This window comes from Natator depressus, chromosome 2 (genome assembly GCF_965152275.1).
Source record: "Natator depressus isolate rNatDep1 chromosome 2, rNatDep2.hap1, whole genome shotgun sequence".
Taxonomy (NCBI): Eukaryota; Metazoa; Chordata; order Testudines; family Cheloniidae; genus Natator; species Natator depressus.
Window position 1 is genome coordinate 157,175,240 of NC_134235.1, and position 26,737 is coordinate 157,201,976.

At 44.4% G+C, this 26,737-nt stretch overlaps 1 protein-coding gene across 3 annotated transcripts in view; it reads left to right on the forward strand.

Annotated features, from left to right (window-relative positions):
- The window catches only part of GALNT1 (polypeptide N-acetylgalactosaminyltransferase 1), a 192,932-nt gene that overhangs the window by 151,856 nt on the left and 14,339 nt on the right, over positions 1 to 26,737 (forward strand). For all 3 annotated transcript variants that reach the window (XM_074945204.1, XM_074945203.1, XM_074945205.1), the window contains 3 exons: positions 4,290 to 4,429; positions 13,230 to 13,328; positions 18,117 to 18,251. In XM_074945204.1, the coding sequence (XP_074801305.1) occupies positions 4,290 to 4,429; positions 13,230 to 13,328; positions 18,117 to 18,251 (374 nt within the window). The remainder of the gene's footprint in view (positions 1 to 4,289; positions 4,430 to 13,229; positions 13,329 to 18,116; positions 18,252 to 26,737) is intronic.

The window sequence follows — 26,737 nt, forward strand, 5'->3', positions numbered from 1 at the left end:
TCCTGTGCCATACCCATGACCTTTCTGAAAACTGTGGGACATGCCTCCCAATTCCTCAACCTTTCAGATCTCCTAGCACAGGGGTTCCCAAACTGTCATGTGTACCCCTGGGGGTATGCAAGACCTCTTGGGGGCGGTACATGGGAGAAATTGTGTAAAGGTGGATTTTATTATTTTATTTATTGCATTTTCACAATAGGCTCAGATGAAGCTTTAAAACTCTGGGAATTTATTATATAAAATAGTGTAGTTAATTTACTTCAAGATATACCAATGAGAACACAGATATTCATATTGACATATGGTGCCCTCCCCTCCAATCTCCATACATCACGGGTTTAGTTGCTCAACAACTGTCCAGGCTAACTGAGCTCAAAATGTAGGGTTTTTTTCTGGTTGTATATGTCACATTGTAACTATATCTGTATGTAACAGTGAAATATGGACAGATGCCTAAATACAGATATACACACAAAGTATCAGTGATGATAAGGGCAGAGGTACATGGGCAGCTGGTAAATATGGAAGGGGCTATGTAATAAGAATAGTTTGGGAACCTTTGTCCTGGCAGATGTACTGAGCAAGACTTTCAAGGCCTGACTCAGGCTTCAGAACTTCCACCTACTGTACTACCGGAGGATCAGCCTCAACCTTCTTTGCATTCTTCCTCCTTATCACCTGATGAGACTGTGGTTACCCTGGGATTCCTCACCTGTTCCAGGATGACTACAGGGCTTATCAAGATCTTAAAGAAAGTAGCTGCCTCTCTTGATATTTCCATTGAGATGGCCAGGAGGGTTCTCACAAGCTGATAGGCATTGTGGGTTTGGCAGGGCCTTCTAGAGTGGCTCTACATATCAATGGTGCCATCTTAGAGCCTGTGAAATCATTATGGCAAATATCCTCTCTGCCTTCAAGAGCTAGGAGAACCAAGACACAGTACCATGTCCCTTCTCAAGGCTGGATACAACTTCTCACTGTGGGCCAATATGCTTAAGTTCTCAGACAAGTTGGCAGAGGATGCCAAACAGGCGTTCTGGGCAGTTTTAGATGAAGGCAGTCTGATGGCTCGGATCTCTCTGCGAACATCCTTGAATGGGGCAGATTCAGCATCCAGAGTCATGGCATCTGCCATGTCTGTGTGCAGATGTTTGACATCAGTCTGCTGGTTTCCCACAATAGAGGTCCAGCAGACGATCCAGGATCCTCCATTTCAGTGGTTCTACACTCTTGTACAAGATGGATGAGATGCTCTACAGTCTCAAAGGTTCAAAGACCATATTAAAATCATTAGGAATTTATGCTCCTTTCCCTTAAACAAAGCAATTCCTCCCTCAGTCTCTGCCGAGATGCCTGTCTTTCCCACCAAGGCAACCTGACCACTCTAGCAAATGAGGAAAAAGCCCCAGGAGAAGAGCATCTCCTCCTCAGTTTTCTTCTTTGGTGGGTTATTCAAGACAGACTGGAAATCCAAGTCTGTTTGCCTGCCTTGTCAAGGACATACCAGTCTTTCCATCCCCTGTTTTTTCCAGTAGGTTATCCAACTTCCTCTGTCCTCTTCCATGAAGTACAGTCTCTTCTCCATGTGGGAGCTATAGAAGAGGCTACCTCTCTTCAGTGAGCGTAGGGTTTCTGTTCACACTACTTCCTGGTTCCAAAGACAAAAGGAGGCTTCAGGCCCATTCCGTGACCCACTCTCCTTCTCATTATTAATGTCTGTCTGGTGGGTCTGGGATGATTCTGCCCTTTATACCAATGTGCCGAGATTACCTTGGTACCACAAGACAGCAGAGAACGCAAATGTAATGCCCCGACGGGTACCGCTAAGGGAAAAATCTCCAACACTGGGGTTGTGCAGACCTGACGTGGAATGGACATATGTAACATCTGAAAGAACAGCAGTGACAGAACAGGTTAGTAACCGTTTTTCCCCATGTTTTGACCTAGATCCTGATTGTGCAGTGTTTAGGGTGTTGCCCTCAGTTAGATGAGTGGGTAGTCTGCTTTTGGTTATCTTCTGTATGAGTTTACTCAGGAATTACAGGTTTGACACTGGCTATGCCTGAAATCTCCAGAGTGGGTTTCTTCAGTGTTGATCAGACTGTTTGAAGGAAGAAGGGACATTTCTTTCTCTGAATCAGGTGGTGGGTATTTAAAACCACTTGGATAAATATCACAATTGTACACCATTGAATGTGATTTCTGAGTTTTTTTCTTCATGGTTATGACTTGAATTCTTATTGTCATTTAGTAATGTGACAGAGTTGTAATAGCATTTTTCCAAAGGTCAGTGTAACAGATTCTGTGCATGAATGAATTTAGAATACTCCAAAGTTACAAGAGACTCCTTCTTTTGTCTTGAGGCATAATGACAAGTAAATGCTTAATCCATCAGCTACTTTTTTCCAACCGAAAGGTGAGGAACTCCATACTTCAGCTATGTTTTATGTCATACTTGTTCATCAAGGAAGCCTTTCCTTTTATTTCCCCCCCTTGATTTAAGAAAAAATATTGAAGTTGCTTAGAAAAGGCTCTTTTTGGTTCCTTGCAAGTATTTTGGAGTTTTATGCTGGTGTGGGGGGTGATAGTGTCCTCATTCCATCCCAGCAAACTGAGAACAAGCCAGTACTTACGGTACACAAGGTTTTATTTCAAATTCTTTTTCTCCAGGGATAATGTTTTTTCACAGTATATCTCATGCGCATAATTTGGGAATTCAGTACAAGGCAAGCTTACCACAAATATTTATTCCCACATCTTTACTCCCATCTTGGTACAACCCTTCTGTACATTTTGGGTGAGCACAAGCTCTTAGTAATCTTTTGTAGGGGAGAAAATTATTGATCCATATTTCTTGTTCTCAGAATGTATAGCTATACTCCTCCACCCCCTTTCAAGTTGGGGAATATTTTTTCATGTTTAAACTTTTGTGAATCTTTATTCAGCTACAGTATAATGATCACTCACTACTATAAGTAGGTAGCTATGCAGCTCTTTCTGGTGAGTTAGTTTAATGATTCAGTATGCTAGCTCTGAAATATTCCAAACTCAGTCACACAAGAACAGGAATGCCAGTGGTGGTGGTTCTTCTATTATAATTATCTTTGAAGAACACGAATTACAAAAAAGTACATTTTTCTTACTTTTATAAGAAAATGCTGTCTTCATAAAACAAAATTGTCAGACTCCCAATCTGTAGGCTGGACCTGGTCCACTTGATGTATTTATGTGGTCCATATGGCATATTTATCTTGTATAGAAATCAAAGTTTTCATTTGTTTTTTAAAAAGTACATTTTTAGCCTGTATGCTGTTGAGGATAAGAGTGAAACTGTGAACAGTTTGAGTGTAAATTGTTGCAGTTTGTGAGAGTTGCAAACTCCTTTTCCCATTAATCTCATTGAGGTATTAATTTCAATGCCTAATTATGATATTTTAAATGCCAGCATTAACTATTTAATTGCTGATCCTTTTAGCAAATGGGATGGGAAGGACTAAGATTTCAAGTGCACATGTGAGAAGGTTTCTGAAGGAAGAGAAGTATCTGAGAGAGAAAAATACAAAGACCAGGAAATGGGGGAGGGAGGGAAAGAGGGTAGAAATAATGGCAGTCCTAAATGTTAGGAGACTTTCCCATCTAGGGATGATGAATGCAACAATAAGGTACTGAACAAATAACTAAAAGGTTAGTTATATAAAGTCTATATTCTACCCTAGTTCTTCGTGCAGACCTCCCATAGACACAAGTGAGAGTTGTACTGTGGATGGAGAATGTAGTATGTGGTCCCAAATTTATAACCTGGCCAACAGAGCTTCGTTAAAAGTGGAATTCTGCATTCAACATAGAAAGACCCAGATATATATTATGTAAGAATTATCGTGCAAGTTATGGTGATAATGATTAAAGGTTTCATCTTTTTTTCCCTGTTAGCTCAGACAGTGATTTGCATGTAAATTGTTCCATCAGATGCCAATAAGGAATTGATTGTCACATGTAATACAGATTCAGTGGCTTAGCCTTTCCTGTACTGAGAAAAAAAGGCACAAGCAGTAGTCTTCACTGTGTGACTTTTCCTCCAGGAGAACAAGAACAAAATTCAAAAAAGTACACTATATTAAAAAAATTCCTGTCTGCCTTTGCCATAGAGATGTATTTAGCTGGCTTGTTACGGACAGAGTATATTTGAAGCATGTAACATGTATTGATCACATTTGCATTTTCCTATTAAAATTCAACAGTTTAAAATTCACTAGCAACCACTGTTTGAAATAAAGCATTTTTCTCTACAGGAGTTACAAAGGTAGATTATGGAGACATATCGTCACGCCTTGGGCTAAGACATAAGCTGCAATGCAAGCCTTTCTCTTGGTACCTGGAGAATGTGTATCCCGATTCCCAAATTCCACGCCATTATTTCTCTTTGGGGGAGGTAAGGATTATTTTTAATTATGTACTTTTAATTCCTTTTTGTAAGGGATATCGCAGCATAACATCCAGTTTTTGAAATCTCATTTGAATAGTAAAGCTGAAGTCAGTGTCTCCAGCACCAAAGTGCAATATCTCTCAGCTCCATGTCTTTCATCTGTAAAATGGTATATTTGACTTGAATGGTTTGGTGAAGTATTACCAAGCAGTTGACCCGCAATGTCAAAGGTTGGGATTTCTTGTCCGTATTTACAACAGTACTAAATTAGCATGGAAAGGCTTTTTAGAAAATATTTTAGACACTAGTGCATATTTTATGTATTCAGTTTCATTGATGTGCATGGTGCTTTACAAACAGTTAAAACTAACAAGGAGCTTAGGGCTTGTGTAAATGGCACACTAGTGTGCACCAGCTAAGATGTAAATTCTGGTGCGCCCCCGTGTGTCATATTCTGTCTGTGTGGATCCTGATGGCACACACTAAAACTTTTAGTGAGTGCCATAAGGATCCACACAGACAGTGCATGACACTTTGGTGCCCATTACATGCCAGCTGGTGTGCACTCATCTACAGAGTAGACAAGCCCATAGGTGCATTAGACATAAAACATCAAGGGATTACAAATAACAAAGCATGAAGAAAGGAGTTCAAGTGCTTTCTCATGTCCATTCCATGTTAGGTGTGTGTGCACTGTGTGCACTGTTTCTGGAGATTTTAGCATCAGTGGTATCCGTTGGGCTGGCTCTAACGTACGCTGGAGACATACACTTATGCATTGGCCTAAGGGGTACTGCCAGCCTCACACCCTCTCAGTTCCTTCTTTCTGCCTGTGACGGTTGCTGGAACGACCATTCTTGCTATGTCAAGGCTTTCTTCCCAGTGGTTTTAGACTCTTCTTCGTTTGTGGTTATCAGTTTAGTGTATATAGTTCTTATAATTAGTGTTAGTGTATATAGTGGTGGAAATAGTTCCTATCGTCGAGGGACTTCTTCGCCCCAAGGGCTTCAGGCTTCAAGCCTTGTCCTCTGGTGGCAAACCTATGCCAGTGAGTGACCCGCACTCCAGCTGCTTGAAGTGTCAGGTGGAAACTCACATGAGGGACAAGTGCTAGATCTCCCAAGACTTCCAACCCCACACTAAAAAGGACAGACACGTTAGGCTGAAGGCTATCCTCATGGAAGCCTCCCTCAGATGAGTCTTAACGCCAAGTTGCTCCGTTGGTGTGAAGTTTCCCCTGGCACTATTCACAGTCTCCGGTGCCAAGGAAGAAATATAAGAAGCAGCACACCAAGAGGGTGCTCACCAGTGCAGAAGAGAGACAAGAAGAGAGAGAAGACAGCAGAGAGACCCGCACCAGGTCACTCATCCTCTCACAGGCCAGTGATGGCACTGTCGATCCCGCCTAGAGTATTGAGTCCGGAGGGGGACCCTCTACCGACACCCGGAAGCCACCGTAGTGCCAGTGGTCTGACGGGTCCATTGACCCTGGAGGTTTTCCAAGCGTCAAAGGGCCTTTCTCTGCCCGTCCCACCAACTCCAAGGGGACACCTGACAGCTCTGGTGACCAGAAGGAGGGAACAAGAAGCAGTGGACTCCTTCCTGGCACCAGCCCCTGGCATCCTCGAGCAGAAAGCCTTCCATGATCCCAGTGTCCTGATCGCTGGTCCCTGGAACCCTAGTTCCAAGTGGAGACAGAAGTGGGTGCTGCTCTGTCATGGTCTCTGAAAAAAGACTCCTCTTCAGAGTCCAAAGGGGAATCTTAAATAGCACGTAAAGCCCAGCACCGGTACCCAGCTTATGCACCACCAGACTTCGGTATCCATCCCTGTGCCGGCACCTGGCCAATGCAGTGGCCATACTGGAATCCCTGGGGGTTTCCCCTGGTGCGAGGTCCTCCTTCCTGCTCAGTTGTTCCGAGGAACACACTACTGCTCCTTCCCACTTGGCACCGACCCTCGACTTCGGCACCGATCCCGGTACCAACATCCAGGAGATGGCTCTGATGGACATAGAGGAGGAAGAGGAAAGAGCCCCTCCTCCGCTGCAAGCCACCTCCTCATCTTCCCCAAACGAGGCTGTTGCAGATCCCAGTAACCTGCTTCAGCAGGATGACTTCAGAGCCCCTCAGGACTTTCTGAAGTGGGTCATTGCAAACCTGGGCCTAGAGATTGTGGAGTTAAAAAAAACATTGCACAGTCTGATAGATATCCTGGCTTCGGCAGCTCTCTGCAAGGGGCTTTGCCCATCAGTGATGAGGTGATGAGACCGGTCAAGGCCCTGTGGCAAACTCCTTATCTTCCCTTCCTCCCACCCAGGTGGGAGGGCAGAGAAGTAGTACTGTGTGCCACTGAGCAGGTTTCAATACCTCTACACGCACATACGTCCACCTCTGAGGGTCCCTGGTGCTGTCTGCAGCAAATTAACAGGACAGGCAGGGACAGTTGAGCACTACCCCAATCATAAAGACCCCAAGAGACTAGACCTTTTTCAGAATAAAGATGTATTCGACTGGCAGCCATCAGCTACATATCTCCAACCAGCAAGCTTTGATGGGGAGATAAGATTTTAATCTGTGGGACTCCTTGTCTAAATTTAAAGACTCTCTGCCCCAAGATTCAAGTCAGGAGTTCACAGCCCTCTTGGAGGAGGGTAAGAATGGGGCCAGTACTTCTCTCCAGGTGACTCTCTGGATGCTGCTGACTTTGCAGCCAGGACAATAGCCTCCACTGTCACCATAAGGCATTGTTCTGGGCTCCAGTCTTCCGGCCTTCCGCACGAGGGTCCAACAGTCTGTCCAGGAAGTCTCCTTCAAAGGCTCCTCTCTTTTCTCAGAGCAGACAGACACGAGACTACATGGCCTGAAGGACTCAAAGGCCACTCCTCGTTCCTTAGACTTTTACGCCTGGTCATCTTTCAGGAAGCACTTCAGGCCCCGGCAACCCCTCAGGTCTCGGGGCCTCCAAGAGAAGAGTTGTACAAAAGAAGAGGGAGAGGTTACAAACAGCACAAACCTCTCCTGTCCACCTTAGCTTCCCAGTCAGGGTTTCAGAGATACTCCGGTAGGCCCAAGCAAGCTTTATGAAGGTGTGTCCGAGGGTGTTATGCCATTCTCTGTTTCAGATCCACCCCCTCTTGGTTTCGGACTGTCTGTCACTCTTAGTCCAGCGTGGTCATACATAACATCAAACTGTTAAGTGCTGAGTACAGTGTCAGTCGGATATACCCTTCAGTTTTTATCCACTCCTCCCTCCCATCTTCAGGGACATGTCTCACGGGCAACTCCTCATCCACGAGGTGCAATCCTTCCTAGATAGGGAGGCTGTGGAAGACGTTCCTCAAAATGTGAGAGGGAAGGGGTTTTACTCCTGGTATATCATAATCTCAAAGTCCAAAGGGGGACTCCTGCCCATCTTGGATCTGCATCACCTCAACAGATCTCAGAAACAAGTTCTGCATGGTCTCCATAGCCTCCATCGTTCCCTCCCTGGATCCAGGAGACTGGTGCTTTACCCTCCACTTAAAGGATACTTTCTTCCACAGCTCTCTCTTCTGTGGCCACAGAAGATTTCTCAGGTTTGTAGTGGGTCAGCGCCACTACCAGTTCATGGCTTGCCCCTTTGACCTATTGGCAGCCCCTTAAGTTTTCACAAAGTGTATGATTGCAGGTTGCAGCAGCCTTCTTCAGGCAGTGAGGTGTACAAGTCTACCCATACCTTGACAACTAGCTGATCAAAGGTTGGTCGCAGACTCAAGTACAGAACAGCATCAGCATGGTCTGAGCCACCTTCCGAGTGCTGGGCCTGCTGATAAAGAAGCAGAAGTCAACTCTTGTCGCAGTTCAGAGAATAGAGTTTATTGGGACAGTGCTTGACTCAACTTAAGCCAGGGTATTCCAGCTGGAGGCCTGATTCCAGACCATGTCGGACCTGATATCCAGTGTCATAGTCTACCCAGTTACGACAGCTCAGGTTTACCTCAAACTACTGGGGCACGTGGTGGCATGTACTTACGTGGTTCAGCACACAAGGTTGTGCCTCAGGCCCCTCCAGATGTGGCTAGCATCAGTTTTCTCCCCAAGTAGACGCCACCTAGATGCACTGCTCACATTTCTCCCCCCCCCACCCCCTCCATCCTTGCCTCTTGGTGAAAAGATCCACGAATGGTTATGATGGGTGTGTCCTTTGTTACCCCTCAATCATCGGTAGCCTTAGTCTCGGGCTCGTCAGACATGGGGTGTGGAGTCTACCTCAAGACTCGGCCTCTGGTCCCGAGAACTCTCCCTGCACATAAACGTCAGAGAACTCAAGGCAGTATGCTTAGCATGCCAAGTGTTCCTTCCCCAGACCTCAGTTGAGGTGGTGCAAGTCCTGACAGACAATACTGCGGCCCTGTTTTACATGAACAAGCAGGGAGGGGCTCAATCTTCGGCCTTATGCCAGAAAGCCATCCATCTGTGGAACTTGCACGGAGCACTCCATTCATCCTGAGGCCTCACATCTTGTGGGAGCCCGGAATGTGCTGGCAGATCACCTCAGCAGATGCTTTTCCTCTCACTATGAGTGGTCCCTTCACCCGGAGGTCACCAGATTAATCTTCCAAAGGTGGGGGCCTCTCCAGGTGGACCTGCAGAACAGGAAGTACTATCAGTTTTGTTATCTGTGTGGACACAGCCTGGACTCCCGCCCTGATGCTTTTCTACTCCCGTGGGCAGACTGCCTACTTCACGCCGATCCCCCAAACCCCTTGGCTCATGTGGCCCTCCTAAAGATTAAACGAGACAAGTCATGAGTTATTCTGATAGCCCCAGCACATCCGCAACTGCGTTGGTTCAGCAAGCTGCTGGATCTCTGTGGTAACTCCACTCTTGCTCCCATTTTGCCCAGACCTAATTTCACAAGATCATGGCTGGTTGCTTCATCCAAACCTTGCCTCCTTGCATCTGCCTGCATGGATGCTGTATGGCTGAACCCTGAAGAACAAGCCAACTCAGAACAGTTTCGGCAGATCTTGTTAGGCAGTAGGAAGCCTTCCACCAGGGCTACCTACTTGGCCAAATGGAAGCATTTATCTTGGGCTTCTGAATGTGCGCTCTCTACATCTTCCCTTCAGTCTATCTTGACTGATTGCTTCACTTAAAACAGCAAGGCCTGGCCCTCTCATCTATTAAAGTGAACTTAGTAGCCATCTGAGCCTTCCATCCACAGTGAACAGCAGGTCAGTGTTTTCCCACGAGATAAGTTTGCTTTCTCAAGGGGCTGGAGGGGTTATACTCTCAAGGTGGGGCAAGCCAACCCCCCGATAGGACTTAAACTTGGTTCTGTCAAAGCTCACGGGTCCCCCCCTTTGATCTGTTAGCTTCATGCCCCGTGCCATTTCTGTCTTGGAAGGTCTCCTTCCAGTGGTGATCACCTGGGCCAAAAGGGTCTCTGAAATCAAGGCCCTTATGTCAGAACCAGCCTACACGGTGTTTTTTCAAGGACAAGATCCAACTGTGCTCCAATTCAGCCTTCCTGCCGAAAGCGGTATCACAATTCCATAACAATCAGGACGTTTTCCTGCCAGTCTTCTTTCTGAAATCTCACAAGAACTCTGAGGAACGACAGCCTCACTTGTTGGATTCCTAGGCGTTCCCTCGCCTCTTATATTGAGAGGACTAAATCTTTCCACAAATCAACATAGCTCTTTGTGGCAATAGCGGAGAGGATAATAGGGCTACATGTGTTAGCCCAGAGGATCTTGTCCTGGATTAACCTCCTGTGTCCGAGCTTACTACAAAGAGGTAAAGTTTCTGCCTCCAGCGATTTTAACTGCTCATTCCACAAGATCTGAAGCCACATCAGCAGTGTTCCTCCCAATCAGATCCACGACCTGGTCATCGGTGCATACCGTTGCATCCCACTATACCATCACTCAACAGACCCGAGATGCCAGTTTTGGAAGAGAAGTGTTACAGTTAGCATGTCCATGAACTCTGAGCCCGCCTCCTGCGGTACTGCTTGTGAGTAACCTAACATGGAATGGACATGAGCAAGCACTTGAAGAAAAAATAATGGTTGCTAACCTTTCATAATGGTTGTTCTTTGAGATGTGTTGCTCATGTCCATTCCATGACCCACCTTCCTACCGCACTGTTGGAGTTAACCAGCAAGAAGGAACCGAAAGGGATGTCGCACATAAGCACATGGCTCCAGAGGGTGCTAGAGCTGGCCCAACAGATACCACTGAGGGAAAAATCTCCGACAATGGTGCATATGGCATGCACGCACCTAACATGGAATGGAGATGATTAACACCTCTCAAAGATCGATAGTTATGAAAGGTTAGTAACCTTTTTTTTAATGCAGCGTGACAATGGTTACAACAGTGAAAGAGTAGCAAATATTTGTTAGACCTGCGTAGAAATGCAGGAATGGTCATACCAGCTCAGATCAGTGGTTCATCTAACCCACTCTTCTGTCTGAGTGTGACCAGTTCCGGATACTTCCAAGGAAAGTGCAAGAAACCTTGGAGTGGACAATTAAGGAGTAACTTGCCATAGGTAAGGTGGAGTTTCCTCTGAACACCTATAAACAAGTAGTGCTTTAGCCTCTGGTGCATAATAATTTACATCCTTTCTTTGAAAAAGAAGTGTTTTCATCCTATGTAATGAGAATATCTGTGATCATTTTATCTATACAAGTATCTAATCCCCTTTTTAAAAATTTACTAAGCTCTTGACTTCTATTGTATCTAGTGACCAAATCCCATGGCTAATTATGCATTACAAATATGAATTTCCTTTTCAATTTTAAATGTTACATCTTTCAATTTCATTGAATATCTCCTTGTTTTTATATTATGAGACAAAAGGCATATAGGACATCCCAGTTCACCTTCTGTAGTGCCAACCATGGTTTTGTATACCTCTTATTTCCTCTCTAAACTAAACAGACAAATCTCTTTTATCTAAGGGGGTATCTTTTATGCCCCTTATTATTGTAGGTTATCTCTGAATCCCTGTATTTCGCCTATGTCTCTTTTGAGGTAGGGTGACCAGAACTAAACATAGTATACAGAGAATGTACATTTGATTTTTTTTCCATCTTTTATACAGTCTCATACGTAGTTTGAATTTTTGACTGCTTGTGCACACTTGAGTCGAGTTTTTTGTTGAATTAACCACGATGATCTAGGTCTAGGTCTCTTTCCAGAGTGCTTACAGTTACTTTAAAACGTAGGAATGTGTCGGAGTAGTTCAGATTATTCATTGCCACATGCAGTATCTCATGGCTAAGTCTTGTGCGGCTCTATATAATATTTCTCAGAGATTAGGCACTGACTTCCCATGCTGGAGCAGTAGTACTGCGTGGACAGTGAGATTATTTCCCCCAGAACCACTGGGAAGTGAATGGGAGGCAGGAGCTGACCACCCCTCCCAGTCCCTAGAAGCAGGGCATCTCCCTCCCCCCAAACATATGCCACCCTCCACCCCCTCAAGGCTAGTGGGGGAAACTGCTGAAGGAGTTGCTGTTTCAGGAGCATTTGGGTGTGTATGGTGACATGCCTGGGGTGGATTGTTAGGAAAGCTGTGTGGGTGAGTGTGCCTGGTGTGCTTTCTTCTCACATTTTGTCCTGCACCAGAGCCATCCTTGTTGGCTGCTGGAACAGAGGCAGGCTACTTGCCTCAGAGGAGTAACTGCAGGAGGATTTCTGTTGCATATGTGAGAATCTAGTGGGGGCTGAGTGTGTCACGAGAGATGCACGATATTTCACGTTCCTGTTGCATTTGTTGTCAGTTAATTTCAAGCTTCTTTGTTTCTGATTTTATGTAAACTAAATATTTTACACCTACAGAGTGACTAATCTTAATTGAAGGCTCGATATATAAATTTAATATAAATATAAAATGAAGCTATTTTTGAGACTTGTGAGCACAAAAAAAGCAGAAAAATGGAGTGCAAAGAAGTTTTGTTTGTTGGTCTTCCCTGTGATCTCATATCACATTTGGCTGAACAGCTATGCAGATTTTCCAGAAATAGGCACCTGGTATTATTTGGGATGAAGTGAGAAAGTTCATCCTGAAAAGAACATTTTTATTAAGCTAACTGCGAGAATAACTATATTTTTATTCCACCGTGCTGTAAAATCTGCTGGTATTACATTTTTCACTTTAGTCTTTTTGTGTTTCCATCCTCTATTGTATTAAATTTTAGTAGTTCATTGGGGGGAAGGGGAAACTCAACTGGGAACATCTGTTGGTAAGATAGAATGACTTGTTTCTAAAATATGAATATTTTATGTTCAGCTGAAGGAAGCAAGTGGAGTATGACTTTTATAAATACAATTGGCTAAACTGGTTTAGATAAAATAACTAGCCCAAGTAATGTACAACTTTTTTTTTACATCATGGTGCTTTACATTTTCAAAGCAATATGGAAAAACCTTCCTATAAATCTCAAATCAAACCTGTATCTTTTGTGGATAAAAGTGTATTTTTGTTTATGTGCCTATGATTTGACTGGTTCCAAGTTAGCATGAGAAGCTCTGAAACCAGACTCGTATTATTTCATAGATATCTAGTTTGTCTGAAACCAGGAAATTCTAGAAAGCTCATGAGAGCCTGATCTTAATATGTTAAAATAATTTTTGGACCGTGGGACGCTTATGTTCAGCTGTAACTCCAAGTTTTTAGAAGATTTGTTCATTGCTATTTATGAATCCAATGCCAGTGGTATCCTCTGTGGGTTGATTGTCCGTCCCCCCCCCCCAATAACTATTAATAAAAACCTGTCTTGATGTATGTTATGCTTTATTTCTTCTCCAGATAAGAAATGTGGAGACAAATCAATGCCTGGATAACATGGCAAGAAAGGAAAATGAAAAAGTTGGAATATTTAACTGTCATGGAATGGGTGGAAATCAGGTGACAAGATATTTTACAACTTTAAATTATTTCAGACATTGCTCATCTGTCTACACATAATTTCCAGCACTTTCAATAATTAACTGTACAGACAATGTGCTGTTTAAAAAACCGTAATGAGAGACGTGGGCCTGCAAGATGAGTTAAGAGTACGTAAAAAGGTTGGTTGGTTTGTTCGAGTGCTTGCTCATGTCGATTCCATTCTAGGTGTGCGTGTGCCCGTGTGCGCGTCCGTCTGAGATTTTTGCCTTAGTGATACCCGTAGGGCTGGCTGTGGCGCCCTCTGGAGTGCTGCGCTCATACTGTAGTATGTTAGGCGCCGCCAGCCCTACACCCTGCCTTCTCAGTTCCTTCTTACTGCCCATGATGGTCAGTCGGAGCACCTTTCTTGCTTAGCAAGAGCTAGCGGTTGTCTGCCATTCTGAACTTTGTGCCTTAAGGCCGTTGTATATAGTTCACTTTGCTAGTCTTAAGTAGTTGTTAAGTATTGCTTAAGTAGTTGTTAAGTGTTAGTTAGATAGTAGTTAAGGTCCTAGCAGGACTTTGCTCCAGGTGGGGCATGCCTCAGTCTCCCGGGTTCAAGCTCTGCTCAGACTGCAGCAAACCTATATCTGTGAGTGATCCCCACAGCAGCTGCCTTAAGTGCCTGAGGGAGTCACACAAGGAGTGGTGTCAGATCTGCAAAACTTTCAGCCCCACACTCAGAAGGACATCCGCCTCAGGGCTCTCCTGATGGAGTCCGCCCTTCGCCTGGTTTCCGAGCCATCCAGGCAGGTCATGCCATTGCCAGCACCCGACTCCTTCTGGCACCGTTTGCCATTGCCGATGCAAAAGAAGACGACCACGAAGCGCTCTCCAGCACCAAGCAAGAAGGCCCAGGAGTCATCTATCAAGCGACCCAGGCCTGCCCACCAGACTTCTCCAAAACCACACAATCATGCCTTCCCGACTGGGGCGCCCAGCCCCCTTAAAGGTCCACCACCGACTCTTGGGAGTGGTATGGGACCCGCACTCCTGCCTGCACCTTCGTCATTCCAGGCTTCCACGGCTCAGAGAGAACACGGGTCTCCACCTGCTCCAATGATGGTCCCGGTGCCACAGAACCCGGCAAAAGCTCCCCAAGAGGGCAGACCTGCCATTAAGACTTGTTGGTGGCCTCAGCGGAACATCAGGTGGAAGCCCACTCTGAGGTCAGGGCAGAGAAACTTGTGCCCACTCCAAAGCCTCTTTCTCCGGCGGTGGTCAAGATTCCAGCACCCCCATCGGTGGTCCAGTCTTCCTCATTGTCGCCACGCAAGGCGGTTGCGGGGCCTTCCAGAGATAGCTCGCCGGATGACTTTAGGGGGCATCAAGGCTTTCTACGGCATGTGGCCAAGAGTTTGGGTTCAAGGTGCAAAAGATGGCGGAGCAGGAGGACACCCTCTTCGTTGTCCTCTCAGCCTCTACGCCTGCCTGGGTCACCCAGCCTGTGCTTGAGGGGGGCCTCAAGACCTCCTCCTCCATCCCACCCACCTCGAAATGGGCTGAGAAAAAGTACTTTGTGCCTGCCAAAGGTTTTGAATACTTTTATACCCACCAGCCCTCGGGGTCGCTGGTTGTATCTGTGGCCAATGAAAAAGACAAGCAGGTCCCCACCTCCTCGACTCCCAGAAACAAAGACGCTAAGAAATTTGATTTATTTGGGAGAAAGATTTATTCTACCTCCAGCTTGCAATTTCATGTGGTGATTCATCAGGTCCTGCTAGGCCAGTACAATTTTATTCTCTGGGATGGTCTCAAAGCTCCAGGATTCTCTCCCTCAGGGTTTAGCCCAAGAGTTTGGCACTCTGGTGGAGGAGGGCATGGTGGCAGCAAGATGGTCCCTACAAATGGCATGGGACGCGGTGGATTTGGTGGCAAGTGTGGTCACATCAGCGGTGGTCATGCTATGTAGTTTCTGGCTCCAGACTGCAGGCCTCTCCCAGGAGAGGTAGGCCTCGATCCAGGACCTCCCCTTTGACGGAGCTGATCTGTTCTCAGATCAGACGGATGCCAGGCTGCACAGGTTGAAGGACACTAGGGCTACTCTTTGCTCGTTGGGCTTGCACACACCACAATCAGCCAGGAAGCCCTTCCAACCACCACTGTCACCAAGATCCTGGCAGCCTTGTCAGGGACCTACCAAGGACAAGGGATGCTAGTTTTAGTCATCATCGCCCTTCCTCCTCCTGCTCGCCAGCCCAACCTGGGGCTGTTAAACACCAGGGGGCCAGAAGAGACTGTTTTGAGTGTGTGCCCCAGAGCCGTGCCCTAGTCAGTCTTTTCCTCAACTGCCTTTCCCCCTACCGCTCAGCCTGGTCACGGGTTATGTCGGACCGCTGGGTCCTGGACATAGTGGCTCAGGGCTATACCCTTCTTCCTAACCCCTCCCCACGCCCTTTTTCCCTTCCCTATTCAGCAACCCTTCTCCTCGTTCAGGAGGTGGAGAAGCTCCTGGGTTTGGAGGCTGTGGAGGAAGTTCCTTAGGACATGGAAGGAAGAGGATTCTACTCTCACTACTTCCCGAAGGCCAAAGGGGGCCTCAGACCCATCCTGGACCTTCGGGGCCTCAACAAGTCTCTCAAGAAGTTGAAGTTTCACATGGTCTCCCTGTCCTCCATCATCCCCTCCCTGGATCCAGGGGACTGGTATGCTGCTCTCGACTTAAGGACGCTTACTTTCATGTCTCCATGTTCCTGGGCCACAGGTGCTTCCTGCATTTCATAATGGCCGGGCATCACTTCCAGTTCATGGCGTTACCCTTTGGCCTGTTTTCAGCTCCCAGGGTGTTCACAAAATGCATGGTGCCGGTAGTAGCTTACCTGAGACGATGCGGGGGAGGGTCCAGATCTTCCCGTATCTCGACGACTGGCTCATTAAGGGCAGGTCTCTAGGACAGGTCCAATGGAGTCTCAACCTGGTGCGATCCATCTGCAACAATCTGGGCCTGTTAATAAACACAGAAAAGTCCATGTTAACGCTATTTCAACGGAAAGAGTTTACCGGAGTAGTTCTCAACTCCACTCAAGCCAGGGCCTTCCTTCCAGAAGCGCAATTCCAGGCCATGTCACACTTGATTGCCCACGTGAAGAGCCATCCCCTTACCACAGCCCACACATGCCTGCAAATGAGGGGCCACATGGCCACATGAATGTATGTGGTCAGCTGTGTCCAGCTTCATCTATGATCTCTGTGGGCATGGCTGGCCTCAGTCTATATCCCCAGCAGGCACGCCCTGAACCGAGTGGTCATGGTACTGAGCCACGTCCTCTCGTCCTTGGACTGGTGCCTGGACCCAGAGTCGGTGCTGCGGGGGATCCATTCATGACGCCCATCTTCGTCACTTACCTTGGTTTTGAACACGTCAGACCTGGGCTGGGGAGCTAATCTGGGCGAGCTCAACACCCAGGGCCGCTGGCTACACAGCAGTCTGGCCCTTCATATCAACATCAGGGAGCTCAAAGCAGTTCGCCTGGTCTGCCAGGCATTCTTGCCCCCACCTGAAGGACAAGATGGTGCAGGTCCTAACGGACAATACAGCTGCGATGTACTACATCAACAGGCAGGGTGGAGCCGAGTCTTCGGCCCTTTGTCTGGAAGCACTCAGCCTCTGGGACTTTTGTGTGTGACATGCCATTCATCTGGTAGCCACCCACCTGTCCGGATCTAAGAACATCCTGGCAGATTGCCTCAGCAGGACCTTCTCATCTCACACAAATGGTTGCTCCATCCAGAGGTGGCCAGCCTGATCTTCTGCAGGTGGGGGACTCCCCAGGGGGAGTAAAGGCTCTGGGAGTGCTGGTTTCTGGGCTGGGGCTGCCCCATGACTGGACTCTGCAGGGACGGTGGTAGTTGTATCTGGGCCGGGAGTGCCCCAGGGAGGTGGGTGGTGCTAGTATCTGGGCTCTGGGTGTGTCCACTGCTGGGATCTGGGCTGAGGGGTTCCCTGTGGCTGGGCTCTGGGGGGAGGAGGGTGCTGGTGTCTGGGGTAGGGGCGTGCCCCATGGCTGGCCTCTGGGGGGATGGGCATTCAGAGGTCTGGGCTCTGAGGGCCCCACAGAGCCCCCTTCAGCACCCCCCAGCTGGAACTGGGTTGTCATCAGGGTTTCTTTAACTCTGTACTCCTGGGGGAATCTTTTATGCTGTTGTCTGTATTGTTGACATGCTTGTTGACAGGTATTTTGAAATATATTACCCAAATAATTGAAACTGAAGGGATTATATTGTGTTATTTTGACACAGAAAATATGCAGAATTCTGCAGAATTTTAAAGTGTATGCAGAATTTTTAATTTTTGGCACAGAATTCCCACAGGAATAATATATACTGTAGACATCCTGTAGGATCCCTGGAACTGCCTTCCTACAGATTCTCTCTAGTTGATTTGTCACTCTTGCAAATTCAGACAGAAAGTTGAGTGTTTAGTTTTCATTTTTACTTTTGTGATTCTCCACTCGGGACTATATTTTGTATCTACTTCTTTCTATTTTATTATTTTATTTGAAGCTCTGCATTGCTGCTTGCCACCCTGCCAAAATTTCCCATTTTTTTCCCTGTTTTACCATTTGGGAATAATAGGGAAGTTTTTCAGATAAAAAACTTCCCTATTATTGATATGGTGTTTATATTTTTTCTCCTAAGAAAACAGTTTTCTATATAGCGTAAAAAAAATTGAAGAAACTTTTAAGTTTGGTATAAATGAAGTGGTATGTGAACCTGCTGTTTTTTCTGTAGAACCCAGTAGATGAACATTATTATTTTTCTACAAAGGTTTTCTCATACACTGCCAACAAAGAAATTCGAACAGATGATTTATGCTTGGATGTTTCCAAACTTAACGGCCCAGTCACAATGCTCAAGTGCCACCACCTAAAAGGCAATCAACTTTGGGAATACGATCCAATGGTAAGTCTTTGTGATGCTGAAATAAGGCTTTCACTTAATTTTTGTATACATTTTCACATAAGCTGTGATAAACAGTATATTCCTGTTACTAAGGGCTATTGTATGTTGGTCAGAACAGGGCACTGTGAGTCAGGATTGTATTTCTAGGTGTCATCAATTCTCTGTTAACTTGGGCAAGTTATTATGCTTCTGTTTATCTTCCTCAAAAACAATTGTAACTTTCACAGGACTGAGTCTTCATGTTTGGAAACTGCTTTAAGATCCTCTATGAAAGGTGTTCGCAAGACCAGAGAGGGAAAATTACACTGGCCCAAGGGCTGGAATTTTTCTATTTTTAGTCCTGGACCAGTAAAGATAAAACCAACATTAAGGTTCTTGTGATATCTTGCCTCTGCGAATGTTAAAAACAAATATTTTTATTATTAAAGTTAGGTTACTGAATTTTGAATAGTATAAATCTTTCATTTCTAGCCCTGACATGTTGAGATATAGGACTTTCAAATATCATTGCTATCATATCTGTCGTCTTATTTGAATGTAAAAGCTATTTTTTAAATCATATATTGAACCACTAGAGCTAAAAACTAATTACTTACACCATTTCAAAGTTTTCATGTAATATAAATCAGTAATCTCTACCTTCAACAGTTTGTCAAATATCAACTTCTAAAATCATGTTGCAGTTCAATGTTAGGATAGGGTGAGAGGAGTCGTATTATGTGTAGGTTTTTTGTTTTTTTTTAAATATCCCATTTTCAGAGCAGTGAATACAGACAAAAACCTCTTAATTTGAAAACTTTTAAGATCAGCTTCTATACTGGATGACGGTTAGATAATTCCTGTTAAGGAAAATCTTGACCCTGCAATTTACTAATATTCTTTGAGGAGGATAAAGTGGATAAAGGAGAACCAATAGAATACCTTATTTGGACTTTCAAATAGCCTTTGATAAAGATGCCTCACAAGAGATATTTAGGTAACTAAGTAGTTATAGCTGAGAGGTTAAAGGGCTGATGACAAATAGGAATAAATGAGTTATCTATAAGAAGAAAGGTTAATGTTATGGTTGCTCAAAGGGCCTCTACCAATACTGATGATCATGTTTATTACTGATCTATAGGAGGAACTGAAGAGTGAGGTGGCAAAGTTTCTGGCTGACAAAATATAAGTCAGTCAAATCTGGACAACATTATGAAGAACTTTTGAAGTAGTTAAAGCTAGGCAGTTCAGTAACACAGGCAGATGGAATTTAAATGTAGACAACTGACAGGAAATGCACAATAGAAGGAACAATTTTGAACTATTTAGACACATTTAAAGGTTCTTGAAGTGATTGTCTATACAGATTCCATTCTTAGTGAGCATGTAACTGAGGTCTGATTCTTTTGAATAACAAAACCTCTCAGTGCTGCAAGATGTTGTTGATGTTTAGTACAATTTGAAAAAGGATCGGTAGACATCAATAAGAATATTATTTGCACTTATATTAGCTAAAAGTTTACAAGAGATCAGTCCCCTCATGTTTCAGGGCATAAGCCATTCATCAGGAGCCTGACATTAGAAAGAAACTTCTCCCCTCTGCAGGTTGTTGCATGTTCCTGCATTAAGCGGGTTTGCACCTTTCTCGGAAGCACCTGGTACCAGACAAGTTGGACAATTGGTCTGATCTGGTATGGCAGTTTCTATTTTACTGAACGCAGATAATTGGTTTTGGTTGAGAAAGCTCTACCCATCCAGGCATCCTCATTTCACTTGCGCAGGTGGTTGTATCACAAAAGGTAGTGAGGTAAACAAAGCCTTGATCTTTAGGGAAAGCATTAATGAAGTGAAGATTACCTCAGCTTCACAGTTTAGTTTCATAGTATAAATCCTTCTCCTAGAGATATGAGGAAATTATTTCACTAGATTAGAGAGAGGAACTTTGACTTTATTTGGGCTGGCCTTGTGCCTGGACTTCAGAAGGCTATTATCCCTCTTCGGAAATGAAGTTTTAAAACTTCCAAAGTTCAAATAGCATCCAAGTTTCTAGCCACTCACAAATTCACACTCTTTAAATTCCAGATGCTGAACCAATGCACTGAGGTGTAAATGGGGAAAAAAAAAAATCTTACTAGCTCATCTGTTTATGAAGCATTTCTGATTTTTTTCCCCAAAAGATATTCTAAAAGAAAAAGATAATATTGTCAAAGTTTCAGGGTGAGTGCACCTTTATTCCTCCTCCATGGTCCTTCAAGGGCACCCACGTAAGTTTTCCAGCTCCCAGCCATCACCTCTCTTGGATGGAGATCCACATTTTCGTCCATCCTGATTGGGATTTTAAGGCAGCACAGCTCCCTGCCTTACATTCTGATATCCCCAGCATGCCTGCCTGCGTAAAGGCCAGGCAACCTGTGCTGTGCTTTGCTTTCTCTCCAAGAGCTATCAACAATGTCTTACCAGCACGCACAAGTGACCACACCAATGTTTCTAAGCAAGCACGTTTATTCTTAAGGTAAAAATGTTAGAGAACACACACAAAAATAGATGTAAACCAGGACATACCAGGAATCACCCATCAGTCTTATGGGGCCCTAGTAGGGCAATGTCTTTCCATCCCTTCTGCAAGGGTTGTGGCCCTTTGGACATAAGGTCCTGTCCGTTTGCTGGATCAGAAAGAAGGCACTGTGTCAGTTCAAGCTCATCCATTTATGTCAAAAAGATCTTTCTTTGTCTTCCTAGTCTCTGGAACCCTGTTTGAGCCAGTATATGCGACCTTCCCCACAGAGTGGCACCTCTCTGGAAGTATTTACAGTGTGATTCACCATCACCCCTATTGTTTTTAGTTCCTGAAGGAGCTGTGGTAACCCTCCCTAATGAAGGAAAACACAATCATCCTTACAGTCCTTGACCCACAGTGATACGTAAATTTAATACTATATGTTTCCCGCAAAGATACTGCCTGAGGTAGCAATATCTATGACATCTCCCCCATAAAGCAGAGGGTATACCTACAAGTGCCCGACTGGCATCCTTGGGGAACCCATGACTTATTCTCTGGATTGTTTCTCGTTACAATGTCTATCACAAATATATTTCTGGAAACTTGAGATTGAGTGTGTAGGACATAAAATTCAGCCAGAAGCGTAGATCTGGAATAATTCCTTGATTATAAATTGCTAAAGATTCAACCAGTAGAAGTAGATTATGGTTTTGGGATTAAAAAAATTAGTTGAAAACTCTTAAATTTCTTTTCAGTGCTACAAAGCAAAGATGTTAAACAGAGCAAAAAGAGTTGGCAATAATTAATCTTTAAACCTGTTCATGCTTTTCTAACATAGCTATATTTCCTGCTTAAAAAGTGATGGTTAGTAATGTTACCACACACATTAGTTCCTCAGAGACTAAGTCTTTTCCGCTTTGCTTCTAGATGACCCATTGCTAAGTGTCCAACATAGTTAAGCATTTCATTAGACTGAGATATAAGGTCAGTTACAAATAGTCAACTTTTAAACTACTTGAGTATCTTAGTCATGTTACTGAAGTATAGTTAAGAACCAAAAGGCTGTAGAAATATAAAGTTTTAAAGTCAAGAACTATAAAAAGATGAATACTGTATTTAAACTACTCTTGAAATGGCTTGGCTACTCTTATCTGTTCTCAGATAACAATAATTCTTAGTCATTAGAAATATGAAAAAAACTGTAGTATCTATCTGCTTTACATGATATTGTTTGTTACCACAGAAAATGTGAAAACTGTTCTGGAAATCATGATCTGGCTGTGTCCATACTCTGCAGTTTTACCTTTGTCAGCATACCCACCATTAGAAAATGTACTTGCACATTGCATTGCAAAAAACAAGTTGCTGTCATTGTAAGAGAAGCTATGATGATTGAGTGTAAAGCAGTGTGCCCTTTGTTGCTCCTTGGCCATAAACCCACTCCAGTTGTATATTTTGCAGGGTGTGTACAGGACTATTAGGGGATAAGATGATGATGGTGTGACAGGTTGGACGCCTTAGGATGCCATCTGATCTGCTGAGATACCACTGAGCCCACCTGGTATGCCAGTTTGGGCTTCCTTTTTACCTGTCTTTCTGAGCCAAGCTATTAAGCGCTCTTCCCCGCCCTCCCCCCGCCGGCGTGTACACACACACACACAACTGCAGAGTGAAACAGACACTGAGATCAGTTCTCGGAAGGCTCATCGTAAAGGACTTGCCCCAGCACACAGGTGCCCACCTCCCTTTGAGTGCAGACCCAAAGATATATTAAGAAATTCACCTCCTCCCTCATTGTGGAGGGAAGGTATGCACAACTCTTCCCTTCCTCCCCCTTTAGAAATTACAGAAACTGGGTTTAATAATAAACAAAATAAATTTTATTAATTATAAAAGTCAGATTTTAAGTGGTAAAAGGGGTAACAAACAGAACAAAACAGATTCCTAAGCAAATGAAACCAAACACACAAACTAAGCTAGTTTCACTAAAGAAATTGGTTACAAATAGTATTTCTCACCCTAGATATTGTTGCAGGCAGATTATCGAAAGTCTTGAAGGGCAGCTGCACTGAACTCTTGAGACCTCAGGTGGTATTACGCACAAGCTAGACACTCTTCCAGCTTGGGTTCAACCCTTCTCCCCTCAGTTCAGTTTTTGCTTCCAGGTGTTTTTTCAGTGTCTCTTTGGGTGGGGTGGCAGAGGAGACCCATGATGATGTCACTCCCCTGCTTTATATAGCTCTTGTGTGAGGCGGGAACCCTTTGTCTTCTAGTGGAAAAGCAGTGGCATTCCAAAAGGGGAGGAGGGGTATCCGGTACCAAGTGACTCAGATCCATGTCTCTTCATGGCTGTGCCAGCCCTTGCTTGTAGGCTCTCTCCAGCGTCCACAGGGAGACTAAGCCCTTTCACAGTCCATTGTCTCTGCTAATGGCCCATTAGCCCTGTCTGGCTTTTCCATGTTGTACCTGAAGGGCTGGTTGGGGGTGACATCTAAAGTAACCCATTTGAAATACAGATACATAGTTAATACTCCTAACTTCAGATACAGAAATGATACAGGCATACAAATTAGATAATCACATTCAGTAAATCATAACCTTTCCAATGATCTCACATGAGCCATCTTGCATAAAGTATATCTCAGTTATGCCATATTCATATCAGAAGCATACTTTCATAAAGAATATTGAGTGAAACGTCACGGATGGATTTGCCTGGCACGTGACCTTTGTTAATTAGCAGGTGATGTATAACTTTCAGATCTTTCCAGGGAAGCTTTTACCTGGCTGAGAAGTCATAAAAACAAGTCAGAGAGCCTGTAGTAAGGACTCATTTCCCACACAGCTGGGTTGTTTTGTACTGTTTTTCCTTATACTTGCATTGTATAAGCAGCATCTGGTCTGGGACATTAATGTCCCAAAAAGGACCCTGTCGTTTATTTTGTTCTGTTAAAAGCCTGTTTGGTGATTCAGTCACAACAGTACAGACCTTAGGTGCCTCCTCTTTTTGTTCTTATCAGTGCATCCTTTGACTGGTTTGCGCAAGATGTCCCTCTTCCATTTCTCCAGTTTGATTACTGCCTCCCTCTGTGGAGCACATAGGAAGGTGCCCTTCAAGATTGCGTCTGGGTAGCATTTTATGAGGAAAACATGAAATAACCAAATAAGCCCGGGAAATGAAAAACACCTCAATTGTGCCTCATAGTACCTGTGAGGCCATGAAGTGTGTTTTGCTCTCACTTTGAGAAACCTTCACTATTGCAATGAAGATAGCAGTTGAAATAGTTCATGTGGCTTCAGCAGACAAAAACGGCCATCTCTTTCTGTACAGACATGAAAGAAGCTCATTCACATGGACAAAGACCCTCCCTGAAGCACATTTAGACTAGGAAAAGGAGATTTTCTAGGATGTAAAGGGATTCATTGATAAACTCACCTTTCCTGTGGCCCCTAAAGTGTTAGAATGGTTTGAGTATTTTCCTGGCAGGATTTAATGGATAACCTGCTAGGCTACCCACTCTACACCTCTTAATAAAGCCATTTACATCTCTACGAGGTACCAGCACCTCCTGTTACCTGACCTTATCCTCCCATTCTCCGTGAGGAATGACACAACCCTCAGTGGCTCCATTGCAGTACATGGAGGAAAGAGGGCAAAAGGAAACCTACGGGGCTATGTCGAAGGGCTCAGATCGCTCTAAGGATGCAAAAGTGTAACCATAAATAGCGTTACAAAACCAAAAAAATTAAAACCAAACCTGATTTTAACTAAAGCTTATTTCTTTAATATTGATCTGCTTCAGCTCGCTACCTGAAGGTGGTATTTTTCATTTTAATGTATTCTAGGCCCCAATGTAATCTGGTAGCAGTAACTGACTCTCCAAAATGGTATGAGACCCTGCTTCTTGCTGCACGTGTGAGGATCCTCATGACTCTGAACCATTAAAACTAGCAGTGGCACAAATCAGAAATGTAAACGGATGCAAGTAAACTCAACCTTTTCTAGGGAACTGTGCTGGGAATTTGTGGTAGGTGCAACAATCCACAGTATCTGCAGCTTTTTACAGGGAATATTTTATGTGGGCATTGAGAATTGTGTGCATCCGAAAGAAAATGACATGTGTACCCAGTGTACTGTTGCAAGTTCCACCAATTCAATCATAAGTGCATATTCTCTGATGCAATAATGGATTTAAGTTTCATAACATGTAAGCGTGGGAAAGTACTAAGTGTTCAGTACTGTGTCAGTCAGCTGCAATAAACACTCAGTTGACACAAAACTTACATGATTACTGACTGACACACATTCAGCCACAGTTAAATTTTGTATTGTAGACCAGGCCTCAGTGTGACACAAACTTCACCCTAAGGCAGGGGCAGACTGTTTTCCCATACAGATTCTCTCTCTCACTCCTGCATGCACCTAACTCCCAGCATCTCTCCTGTCCAGTATAGGCAGGCAGTCATCTTTCTCAGTCTCTGGCTCCCCAGTGCAGGTAGACCCATTTTCATTAACCCCCATCTGGGTCCAGTGCTGGTGACTGGATGGTGCTTTTGGGTGGTATTCTGTTAAGTGATTGATGGATTAACCACCAGTAAGAGCCTAGCTGCTCTACTTCTGTCTCTGCATGTGGCCTACCTCACTCTGCTGCAGACTTCAAGAAAATAGAGGAAGCACACCCAATATACCAGACATTGTGTTCCTTTCTTCATCCCAGGCACCTTGGCCCAGTCTAGCCAAGCGCTAAGGACCTTGTTACATCTAGAGCTGGCCAAAACTCAGGTAATCTGGTTCATGAGAAGTTTCGACATTTCAAAATTAGATTTCTGTCTGAATTGGAACAAACCAAATGAAACTGACAAGATTGTAAATTTGCAAACAGCAGCTGCCAGGGCTCCCAGGATCTGCGGCTCCAGGACAGACCTGTCATGTGGAGTGCCCAAAGGCAGGGGACTCCAAGTCTTCCAGACTCCCATGCCATTTGGCTCTCAGCACTGCCTGTTCTGAAGTAGAGCAGCATGAGGAGCCATGTGGCCCAGGAGTGTGCCAAGGCAGACCCCATGGTGAGGCTCCCCTAGAACCAGGGACCCTGGAAGCCCAGATTTCCATACTACAGAGCCAGGAGCCTAGACTCTGAGAGCCCTGGCTACAGCCAGTTCTCCCAAGGTGTTCAGGATTTCCTGACTCCATGACAGGGCTACCTTAAAGTCGTGGTTCCTTGATGCCAGAGTAGTCCACGTGGTGGGGCTCCCCAGAAACCAAACAGACAAGTTATCAAGGAAACAGGCAAGATCTCTGCCTGTGATTCAGCAAAAGTTTGTCACACCCAACTTTGTTTTGCAACAATCAGCATTTTCCAACTAAACTGTTCCATCGGAATATTTCCGAGTAGCTCTAGTTAAATCCTTTTTATATATAGCAGCCTACTCATATTAAATTTGTTTCTTCATGTAATAGGGGTTGAAAACATCTCCAGTATTTTGCTGAGTTGGAATTTGTTCAAATTGTATAAAAATTGGTGTGTCTTCATCTCTTTATACTATCAATATTTACCATCTTTCATTGTTACGAAGTGCTGATTCTTAACAGTGCTTACTTAAATCCAAGACAGATTTTGACAGTAACACAACAAATAAAGCATATCCACCAAAGCTGTGCTTTTGTCATTATACCTTATTCCAGCCCCCTCAATGAGCAAAACGCTCAGCAATAAGAGAAAAAAATTTTCTAAACAAGGAAACAATTTTAAAATGTACCATGACCAGCATTTCTCTTTCAAACATTATATAATTATAGCATTGGCAGAGGAATAAGCTTGGATTGAGGGTAAAAACCAGATTCTGCATGCTGTTTTGAAAATATACCTTGTCTGTACTTTTGACTTATTCAAGGCCAACCAAAAATAGGACAGCTTGCAAAGTACTGGAAATAGTTGTGAGTAAACTTGTGTTTGGATTGCTATATTACTATTTTATGATGTAGAATAACATTTTTAAAATTGCAGTG